Raw genomic sequence first — 11920 nt, 5'->3', positions numbered from 1 at the left:
TGAAAAAATCAACAAATAAATAGCGGCACCGCATTTCAGATTCTGCTGCGCACGGCTCGCACCGGCGCCTGGTTTTTGTAGTTTCCACGTGGAGAACTGCCAGCAAGTTCAAGCTTGTTGGGGAGGGACTAAAACTACACTTCCCACAAGGGCGCGGGGGCGGGGTCCAGTCGGTTACGTCATTGATTCAGCCAGCCAATGACCGCTCCGGGCGGCGGTGAGGCAAGCGCCGTCAGGCGCCAAAGTGCCTTTTTTTTTTTTTTTTTTTCCGCCGGAGCCGAGCGGGTGCTGCTAGCGGAGGCGCCATATTGGAAGAGACAAAACTCCGGCGACAGCGAGTGACACAAATAAACCCCTGGACCCCCTCGCTCCCCCAGCTCTAAGGGCCACGATGTTGTACCTAGAGGACTATCTGGAAAGTGAGTGGGCGGCGCTGGCTGGCCCGTCCGGGGTACCTGCGGGCGGGTGAGGGCGGGAGTAGACCGGCTGGCGGGATGGCGAGAGGGAGGGGGAGGCGGGGGATGTTTCTTTCTCACGGTAACTGGCAGCCTCGTTGTGGGCTGCGGGCTCTCTCGACCCCCCTCTACGCACGCACACACGCAGTGACGTAAACGCGTACTTTCGCCGTTGGCCTCGCCCCTCTGACGGAATCTCCCTTTGACAGTGATTGAGCAGCTTCCAATGGACCTGAGGGATCGCTTCACTGAGATGCGCGAGATGGACCTGCAGGTGCAGAGTAAGTCGGCGCGTTTGCCCTTGTTCGCTGCGCGCGTTCAGTGACAGACTTACGTGCCATCGACGTCAGCGGCTCTGGTGTTTGGCTCTCCTCCGGCTCATTCGCTAGTACAGAAGGAGTTGTCAAAAAGAACTGGCAATGCCAAATCTTGCCTCTTCTGTCTACCACACTACTTTTCTCCTGACTTACAAGAGAAGGTGGCATTAGAGCATGTATGCTCCTTTCTCGAATTTGGGACTGTGCAATAAAAGTTTCTGTACTTTCTTTGAGAATGTAGATACGATTTAGTGCACATCGGCATAGATGTTGCGAAGATTTTGACTTGAGACTTTATGTGTAGAACATAGATTTCAGCATTTATATTTTTGTTAAAGTTGATGCTAGGCAAAATTCAAGAGCGGACAACACATAGAAGCAGAGGTTGTATGTAGTTATTTAGAGACTGTGGTGAACTTGGAATGTCCCATTTGAAAAGTTACACGATAAAGGATGCATTCTCAACTGTCAAACAGTATGATAGTTTGTCAGTCAAAATGGGAAAGGAAATAAAATTTTACAGTAAAGCTTCTTGTCTGCTGTAGCAAAATTTTTTATTTTTCTTTTGGTTATAGCTTGGTGGTCAGGATACTTTTTCCCTAAAATAACCTTGCTGTTTCACAGAGCAGTATTTAGTGTATATGGTCATGTTTTTGATTTAGAGAGGGTAGAGAATAAATAACTTTATAGGTAACAAGGCAAAATTTTGAAATAAGAAAACAGCGCTCAGTACGCTTGGAGTCCATCATGCTCTGAAAGAACCTCACACACCTTCCCCCTTTGTGAAATGAGTATAATATAGCTGATCCAGCTGTCTTGTAGAGATACTATATTAAAAATTAAGAATGTGAAATGAATGATGTGATACGTAATTAAAGTGTATAACCCAGTGTACTTTGTTGGCTGCGTGTCACTCCTTTGGTTCGGAAAAGTGTAAGTACTCCTTAACTGTTTAAGGGCTATTCCTGCAGAAGACATTTTTTGATCCCCTGTGTTCTAGCTGTATTTAGACTATACATAGAATTAGGTTTGAGGTAAATTTCTTGTGCTGACAGATTTTCTTAGAAAAGTATAGTTAGGGGAAGATCTGGATTTTGGGGTGTGATAAGGAGGAAAGGAGTATCACGGAAAGCAATCAGAGAACAGAACGTTCCAGAGTGGGAATCTTGAGGTAGCTAAGAACCTGTCCCCCCACTTCTCTACCACCGCTGCACACACTTCCATACCCATTGATCATGACTTTTCTTTTCTCAGCCTCCTGTTGGTTTTATGTGGTACATAATGCAAGGTGATACATCATGGAAGTCACCTTTTGTTCACATTATAGTGTAAAAGTCTGAATTCTGTATTTCTTCACCTTGCTCACAAAATTCATTTTAACTTTAATGTAATTGAAATGCTAAACATTTGCTAAAGTGGTATTTTCTACAGGATGGAGCATAGTCATCAGATAGATCTGAGTTCATTTTAGGGCTTAACTGACTTAATTCATTGGCCTTAACCACATTACCACTTCTGAGGGATTTTTATGGTCTTGAGGATTAAAAGAAATACACATAAATTAGAATGTTTAGTACCTGATACAAAAGTGGGCATTCAATAAAGGGTAGTTGTTATTTTGTACTTTATATCACAAATGTTAAGTTCTCTAACAATTTCGACTTGATTATATAAATCAGAGGTTTTTTTAAACTAGCATTTTTTACAATAATTAGAATTGTCTAAATTTAATAGGTATTACGAATTAACAAGAGATACCTCTTTGTAAGGTAAGAGATGCACTATTGAGCACTGCAAATCTCCCAAACAATATAGTAAAAAGTTTTCCTTAGTTTACCCAGCAACAAAATCCCTTTACTTTTTTCTCTTTTGGCATAGAAATGACTGTTCTTAGCACACATTTCAGAAAAAAACTTATCTCAGATAAATAATATTGTATATGTGGTGCTTAATGGTATATAACAAAAGGTTAAAACCTTTTTATCACATTTTCTTATTGAAAGAAAAATGAGGATTATCTAGTAGTGCTTTCAATAAGAAATTGTGTTTGGGCACATCTGCCTGACTTAATACCATTAGTTTGTGACCCCAAGCCTGTACTAGCCAACAACTGTGGGATGGAATCTATATTTGGTGACTGCTTTGACTATCAGAAACAGTTTTGAAGTAACAAAAATAAATTTTCACTAGGGGAAAATTATAACTTTTACTAAGGTAATTAGTAAATTATATATATATATTACACTTATAAATATATTTATAAAGTACACTTATTAGAGTATATATTTACAGTATATTTATATTAGAGTATAATATATATTTATTATTGCATAAAGCATATTTATATTATTATTACATGACATATTTAAATTACAGACCAAGTAAAAATGTATGTGATCAGATATTTTACAAAATAAATTGTCAGTAGGGAAAGTTATAATTTTTCTTTACTAAGATAATTAAGATATATTTATTAATTTTATTAGAATGTGACATATTTAAGTTATAGACCAAGTAAAAGAGTGTATGTAGTCAGATATTTTCACATCACATCTTTCTTCACATCAAAGCATGTATATTCAGTGTATGAGTTTGGTCATCTAAATATGAAATGTTTTTATTATGTCCTAGATGCAATGGATCAGCTAGAACAAAGAGTCAGTGAATTCTTCATGAATGCAAAGAAAAATAAGCCAGAGTGGCGAGAAGAACAAATGGCATCCATCAAAAAGGTGTGTTCAACACTCTGGATGATTTATCTGTAAATTCTGGAACTCTCCGAGGAAGATAGGGGATTCCCAGGAGTCACAATGGTAAAGAATCCACCTGCCAGGAGACCTAAGAGACTCGGATTTCATCCCTGGGTCAGGAAGATCCCCTGCAATAGGAAATGGCAACCTGCTCCAGTATTCTAGCCTGAAAAATTTCATGGACGGAGGAGCCTGGCAGGCTACAGTCCATGGGGTCACAAAAGACTGAACACGACTTTCAGCAGTTGAAAATTGGACATGACTGAGCAACTGAGCACAGCACAGCTGAGGAAGATATTTTAATATTAAATAGTTTGGGGGATATCAAAGTGAGGGAAAGTTATCAATAGCTCTTTAGAATTTTAAAATGATGTACAAAATTAAAAATGATTCATTACATTTTAGAGCTTCAGGTGTAGGAACTTTTAAACATTGAAGCATTTTGGTAATTTAGATCTATTGGGTCGGCCAAAAAGCTCATTCAGCGCATAAAATGTTATGGAAAAACTCGAATGACATTTTTGACCAACTCAATGTAGTATCTTCCAATTTGGGCAACAGACTGGGATGAAAATTAGCAATCTTGAAGCATATTTCATATATTGCTAAGTACCTACGTTGGCGGAATCACAGGAGAACAGAATCCTGACAAGTTTTGTAGTACTTAGAGCTCCCTTCCAGATTAGAATGAGTAGCAGCTCTCCCCTCAAGGTTTGCTTTAAAGATACGATCTAGTTAATTTGGGGACATATTGGAAGAACTATCTACAAGCCCTGGATTTACTCATGACTCTGCAGTTTGACTTTGTGATGTGGGACATGTCCTTTAATATCTCTGAGTAATAATGGCTCTCTTACCCTTAACCTTCATAGAATTGTTCAAGTATCAGCTGAGAAAGAAATTTGGAAACTACTGGTGTTATTTATTTTACCACGTGGAGGGAATATTACTCTGTTAGGAACAAAAACTTGAGAATCTTTTATAGAATTAACCCTGACTTGCAGGATACCTGGAGGCCCAAGTGTGTGTGAGTAGAGACATCACACATATACATCGTAAGTCATTCATCATCCCTTTTTCCTACTAGGTTTTTGGTGTAGCACAGCTTGGATATACCCTAAAAACTCTTGACACTTCATGGAAATTCATAGAATTTAAGAAAAAATAGTTTGCTTTATACTGGGGAGAATTGATTCCTAGCTTAAAATGAGAGTTATAGAACAACTGCATAATGGATGTGCAGGTCAGAAGCCTTTCAGTAGTTGTTTGTAATAAGTTTTAAAAATGGAGAACGTAAATACTCTTTACAAATTAGATGAATCCTAAATAACATTTATTTTTAAAGAAAAATAATTACTCTTTGGCTCACATAATTTTTACTAGTATAGCTAGACTTGGATGGTGTTTATTTGTTATCTCTTCTCTCTTCCTTTAATCCTTGGTTGTTGTCTAAAATTTCTAATACTATCTCATCCCCACCCTATCCCTAACTGGATTTTTATGGCTCATGTATAATGTGTGTTCCTGAGTGCTTAGTCACTTAGTCATGTCTGACTCTTTGCAACCCCATGGACTGTAGTCCACCAGGTTCCTCTGTCCATGGGATTCTCCAGGCAAGAATACTGGAGTAGATAACCATTCTCTTTTCCAGGGGATCGTCCCAACACAAGGATTGAACCTGGGTCTCCCTCATTGCAGGTTGATTCTTTACCATCTGAGCCACCAGGGAAGCCCTGTAATGACTGACAGTGATAACAAGCCACGATAATGAAAATGCAGTTATAGGTCCTGGATACACAGATTTTTAAATTATTAATTTGTTCCTGAAACATGAATGTTTTTATTCAGGATTACTATAAAGCTTTGGAAGATGCAGACGAGAAGGTTCAGTTGGCAAACCAGATATATGACTTGGTAAGTAAAAATTAATAGCCATAAGTATTTGAATTATGGATTATGTTTTAAATGATGTTGACTTAAATGTAATAGGAAGGACAGACTAAACTGAATTACTGCTCTTTTGATTGCATTTAACTTCAGAGTTCACTGTCCACTTTTTGGTTTCTTTGTGGAAGAGAGAGAGTCCACAGTCAGTCAGTTAAAAACCTTACATTTAGCCATATCTACGTCACTGTAAGATTGTAGCTGATGTTAGGGTTTTTTTGTATTAAAATAGATGTTTAACTTTATTTTACTAATTTTTATCTTCTTAAGGTAGTGTGTTTACTTGTCTGATAAATCATCTTGAGATTGTTTCTGTGGCAGAACACACCTAAGGGGATTGTGCTGACAGTTCTTTGTAGTCTGATTAAAATGAAAAAGGGACTTATTTGAATCTCTTAATAGATAGTACTCAGCTGTCTATTAAGTGATATTCAGTAGATAGTACTCCAGCAACTGGCACATGTGGCAAAACTGGGAAATACAAGATTAAATAAACTTAAAATTGTTTTTCTTTTTTTTAACAGTAGCAGCAGCACTTCTTAACGATTGAAATCACTAAGAAGATATATATATGCAATATTTCTCAGGCTGTTATAGTCTTTTTTTTTTTTTTTTAATGTATAGTATCTCCCAAAGTTTATGTTTTAGGAAATACTCTTTTTTGGTTCTGCCTCAAAGCAAGTTAAAGCTGGAGACAAATGCTTCCTTTTGATTTGCTTTAGCATATTGATTCATATCTTATTTTTGTCTTGTCTGGGTACAGTTTTTTTATTGAACGGGTACATGTTAATATAGGTGTCATTGGTGAGCAAGACACAGATAAAAGGTGCATACCCCGTACGCTGTGCATTGTGAGTGCTATACTAAACTAGAAAATATATGTTGTGTAAAACCACAGAAATGGCTAATTGCTTTGATATAGTGAAAATATTTTAATGGCTATAACAACCTAGGCTCTTTTGTTCGTACAGTTACTCTAAAAACAGTTTCATAAAAGACGCTGCCTAAAGACGGGTAGAGTGGGCTGGTGGCTTGATTTATGGTGGAATAAACCCAAATAAAGTTCTTAATTGTTTTGGTCTTGAATTAAGTCTATAAACATAGAGAAAGACATTATATTTGAATACAAGGCTAATTTGTTTGGTATCATTCTTCCTCACATATAGTGACTAGTTGTCAATCTTTATTTAAAAACTACGTGCTTTTTAAACCATGTAGCTCTTTGATTCTAATCTTTCATTTCTATTTTATTTTACTACTTTTACATCTTTATTAAAAGTATTTCATGCATTTAGAAAAAGAATATATAACAAACATATGCTTTTTAAATGGGTGTATGTATCCGTCTCTTGTTTACAAATCGCACTGTTCATCGACTCTGTACTTGGTGTAATGGAGTTTTATGTAGGTACAGTGGAGGAATGAAGAGTAAATGTTATAAATGCTCCTGACCTCAAGTTACCTAGTTGGGAAGATGCCCACAGTAAAATGGAGAGCCTGTTACAGAAACATGTTAACAAATAAAGATGAATACATTTGGATATTAAAGGGATCTGGTAAAGATTGAACTAAATCAAGCAGAGTTACTGTTGGTTTCTTAGAGGTATGAGATGAATTTTGAACAGAATTTATTTAGAGCCTCAGGCACCTGGATTCAGCATAGTATTGAGGGGAAAGCATTTCACTAAGAGGTCATGGAAAAACATAGAGTGAAAATAAAAATTAGGAGTTTTATGAGGGAGATGGATTATTTAGGCTAGAGATTGAAGTAATAAAAAATGATGTAACAAAGTGAATGCAATGTAATGAATGGGTTAAAAACCAAGGACCCATAATGGACTCATGCAAATGTGAATTCAGCCACTTCACTGACAGCAGGAATTTGGAAAATTGATATAATCCTGGAACTTCAGTTTCCTTATCTGTAAAATCACAGAATTGATTTGTGCCTTCCAGTGCTCTCTGGGTCTCTTTGTCTCTTTCAACAGAGAGAGATAGAAATAGACAAATATAGGTACATCTGTATACATATATACACATATCTACATCTGTCTCTGTATCTCTTACCTACATCTGTCTACACACACACACACCCACACCCACCCACCTCATAGTTTGGCAGATAGTAGATCCTCACTCTTTAATAAACTCACTTCATCTCATTTCTCTAACAAGTTTTCTACTTTCCTGAAGCCACTGCATCCCTTTGAGCTCTGCCAAATTAAACCTGTTTTTTTTCCCCCCATTCCCTCATGATTTATTTCTAAGACTGCCTTTTGCTTTTTCTCTACTCTTTCCTGTCTCTGTCCCGTCCTTTCCCTCCCCTTTCCTTTCTTTTACTCTCCCCCCACCCCTTTCTCCTTATGTCTCATTAAATACTCATTCCATGTGACCATGATATCCTTATTATATAATCCATCCTTCTTGAGATTTTATGTTAATTCATCATCCTCCCACCCTCATGGCCTTTCTCAGTCTCCTTGGGTATCGCTCAGAGTGGTTGGTGTTTGAAAGGGTTCTGTCCTTGACCTTTATTGCTTGTTACTCTGTCCTCTTGGTTCTCTTGTAGAGGTAATTTCCTCTCATCTTCATCCCCAGCTCCAGAGGCTGATGAGACCAAACGCCACACGGTAAAGCGTTGTTCTGTCAAATGCCAGTTTTCCTCTCGTTCCCACTCCCCACTCACCACCCAAGCTGAGAAACATGTTTCCATTACTTTTCCACGTGAACACTTAGCTTTAGCAATTATACCATAATTATTCTTCAAGTTCAGACTTCTCCTCTGAGTATATTCATCTTTATCTGAGAATTGCTAGGCCCTGGAAGTCATCGTGTTAACTCTTAGCTTCTTGTTTTACTTCTCTAACATCATTTCTCATGAATAAATAATTGTTAAAATGTTAAAAATCAATTATGCACCCTCATTAAATTCCTATCACATTTAACATATGGAAGGTTAGAGTGCTTTGTGCTGCAGAGGTGAGTGGACAGGATATAGTGTAAGTGTCAAAATACAATAATTTTTATTTACAGATCTTTTACCAAATAAACAGTGATACTTCTGTCTGTACAGTTCTACATAGTGGGAGGGTATAACTTTCATTCATTCAGCAAATATTCATAGATATCCAGATATGAGTGGTGCTGGTGCAAAATGGGCAGTAATGATATAGCTGGACAGTGAATAGGGCAAACTATTAAATAAAGATTATTGGAGACTTTGCTAAGGGCTATGAAGGAAATAAACATTGTGGAAAGAGGGGGAAAGAGTGAATAACCAGTGGAGGCTATGAAGAGTCTGCTTATCAGGATAAGCATAGTCCTAAGGAGGTGACCTCTGAGGTAGTTCTTGGAAGGTGAGAAAGAGCCAGCTATGTGACAAGCTTAAGGAAGAACATTTCAAGCAGATGATGGACCAAGTGCAGTGTTTTAGGTGGAAAAGGGTCTGACAGATTAAACCGGGAGAGAGGCCAGTGTGGTTGGTGTGTCATGAAAAAGAAGAAGAGAGGTATGAGAGGGACATGCGAACCCAACACTTGCAGGGCTTGAAAGCCAGTGCAGCAGTGTTCTTAGTTTCAGAGCTTGAAAGCCAGTGCAGCAGTGTTCTTAGTTTCAGAGCAGCGGGAGGCCAGTGAAGGATTTTAAACTGAGGCATGGAATACACTTTAGAGAAGACTGTATGTATGGCTTTGCCTAAGCATATTACTATGACAGTGTAAAGTAAGCAGGTATTATTTTTACAGCTTTTAAGATACAGCATCTGAGTATAATTAATTGTGTTTGATTCTGCCTCTCAGTGTTTTCTATAGCACAGTATTTAATTGTATTCTTCGTTATTAAAATAGCTTATTTACTTTTAAAACTGGTAGTAAATTTTTTTATTTCTGTGACCAGCACCGTACTACTTCATTTATTAAGGGAAAACAAGAGACCACATAAATATCCACAAATGAAGAAATTTTGAAATTAGACGTTTATTGAAACAAACGAATACTTTAAGTAGGCTTAGTGGAATTTGACTAACAGACTGAAAAAAAAAAAAAAAACAAAACCTATCTTATTAAAATAATTTCCTTCTAGAATCCTGATACTCATAGTCATTAAACACTTTTTTGTGTTCCTCAGCCAGATGTCACTGTCATAAAGCCATATTAGATTACAATACCTAATAAAGGTGATTTATATATACTGTGATAAAGCTTGAGCTTTTTGTGAATGCCTGAATGGTTTTAGCAGCCTCTTACATTGCTAAATACCCTTGAACTTGCTCCTTTTTTATATCCTGGTTTATTCCTCAGATGATTATATTTCAGGCCCACATCTTACCTATAAATTTGAGAATTCCTCATCTGATACTCTAATTAAGGAAATATATGAGCTTGACCTTTTGATTTGTCTCCTATCCTTATTGTGTTTTAGGAGAATGATTAGATGTAGTTTATGTGCTAAGGCCTAAGTATTTGATTCACCCTAAAGGTAGATCAAATTTTTATCCAGTTTAAATATAATTCAGAATGTGAAGAATCATTTTCATGATAGATCATCAGAGAAATAATTTGCCATCATTCCTTTCTTCTGCAGTTTACCCTCTCTATTCGCTGTTACTCCATCTCTTCATGAATAGAAATTTATCGCTTATTGCCATGGTTTTTAACTTAGAACATTGTAGACTGAGTGCTCATTGGGAAAGGGCAACTCAACATCTAACTTTCACAATTTGTCAGTGTTGGAAACCATAAAATCATGGGAAAACTTTTAAGAAGCTATATTTAGTTCAGTTTGAGTCCATCAGGTAACACATTTTGAAATTTGAATATTGGAAAACGGGGAGAGACAAGAGAGAAAGGCTAAAGGATTACAGCTCTATGCAAAAATAATTAAAGGCTGAGGATTTATTTGTTTTATTCAGAGGCCAAGTGTGACTTAAATGTTTTTGTGATCTTAAATATGTTGAAAAATAATCTTGACAGAATTCCCTTTGTCTCTGAAAAGCTCAGAAGGATAGTACATTTAAAGTGGTTATGCTTTGGGGTTGTAAGATATGATTTAGGGTTGTAGAATAAGGAAACATCTGTGGCTGGCATTTATTGACATTAACTGGGGAACAAATCAATAATTAGGCTTTGTGGTCAGCCTTGTGTTAGAAACCTATAGTTAATGGAAAGTTTCTCAATTGGCTCAGTACCCTGTTTACTACTATAAATCAATCTTAGCCATCTTATAGGGTCAGGTGGAGGGATGGAATAACTTAGATTCTTGATTTACCTTATACCTGTGGGGCTGTTATGGTGATCAGCTAGGATTGGTGCTTTACCTGTTCAGCATTAAACATTGTGGGGTTGACCACAATGTTTGTTTGGATTTTTCCAAACGGTGATATAGGAAAACCTGAAACAAACTTTTTGACCAACCCAATAGATAGTAATAGCTTTCAGACATGTTCAGCTCAGCTCTTGCTATGACTGTTTAATACTGTTTTAAATATTCTGGTGCTTTATAGCTAAAGTTAAATCTTGTGATCTGCTTCCTTTCCAGCTTCAAATTTGATTTAGTACAGTAATGGTGAATTGAATAAAAAGAATTCTCATTGTCTGATAGTTGCTTATAATAGTAGTCAGTTCGTAATCTTTTTTAATCTACCAGGAGGTAGGACTGATTGGAAGCTATCTTACAAAACTCCCCGCCACGGTGTGATTGAGGCTTTTCTGTCTTTGTTTATTTTAATTATGAATTTGGTTTTTTGAGTTATTAATTCTTTGGGTCCCATTGCTTTTTCTGAGCTATCTAATACTGGGAATTCCATTGTTATTTCCATATTTTCAAGTATCAGTTCAGTTCAGTTCATTTGCTCAGTCGTGTCCAACTCTTTGTGACCCCATGAATCACAGACGCCAGGCCTCCCTGTCCATCACCAACTCCCAGAGTTCACTCAAACTCATGTTCATTGAGTCGGTGATGCCATCCAGCCATCTCATTCTCTGTCGTCCCCTTCTCCTCCTGCCCTCAATCCCTCCCAGCATCAGAGTCTTTTCCAACGAGTCAATCCTTCGCATGAGGTGGCCAAAGTACTGGAGTTTCAGCTTTAGCATCATTCCTTCCAAAGAAATCCCAGAGCTGATCTCCTTCAGAATGGACTGGTTGGATCTCCTTGCAGTCCAAGGGACTCTCAAGAGTCTTCTCCAACACCACAGTTCAAAAGCATCAATTCTTCGGTGCTCAGCCTTCTTCACAGTCCAACTCTCACATCTGTACATGACCACAGGAAAAACCATAGCCTTGACTAGACGGACCTTAGTTGGCAAAGTAATGTCTCTGCTTTTGAATATGTTATCTAGGTTGGTCATAACTGTTCTTCCAAGGAGTAAGCGTCTTTTAATTTCATGGCTGCAATCACCATCTGCAGTGATTTTGGAGCCCCCAAAAATTAAGTCTGACACTGTTTCCACTGTTTCCC

At 37.5% G+C, this 11920-nt stretch overlaps 1 protein-coding gene across 2 annotated transcripts in view; it reads left to right on the top strand.

Moving 5' to 3' along the window:
- The first annotated feature begins 269 nt into the window (after nucleotides 1–269).
- Nucleotides 270–11920, top strand: part of ING3 (inhibitor of growth family member 3) — a 28513-nt gene continuing 16862 nt past the window's right edge. Inside the window, exons 1-5 of one of the 2 annotated variants that reach the window (XM_070369326.1) lie at nucleotides 270–419; nucleotides 665–736; nucleotides 3404–3504; nucleotides 5371–5436; nucleotides 5991–11375. In XM_070369326.1, coding sequence (XP_070225427.1) covers nucleotides 392–419; nucleotides 665–736; nucleotides 3404–3504; nucleotides 5371–5436; nucleotides 5991–5993 — 270 coding nt within the window. In that variant the 5' untranslated portion in view covers nucleotides 270–391 and the 3' untranslated portion in view covers nucleotides 5994–11375. Of the gene's footprint in view, nucleotides 420–664; nucleotides 737–3403; nucleotides 3505–5370; nucleotides 5437–5990; nucleotides 11376–11920 lie in introns of those variants that run through there. The other variant, XM_005894411.2, reaches the window with a different exon arrangement.

The sequence above is a fragment of the Bos mutus genome, chromosome 4 (genome assembly GCF_027580195.1).
Source record: "Bos mutus isolate GX-2022 chromosome 4, NWIPB_WYAK_1.1, whole genome shotgun sequence".
In the NCBI taxonomy this organism is placed as follows: domain Eukaryota; kingdom Metazoa; phylum Chordata; class Mammalia; order Artiodactyla; family Bovidae; genus Bos; species Bos mutus.
The sequence above is the reverse complement of the archived record's forward strand: the minus strand, read 5'-3'. Positions and strand labels throughout refer to the sequence as shown.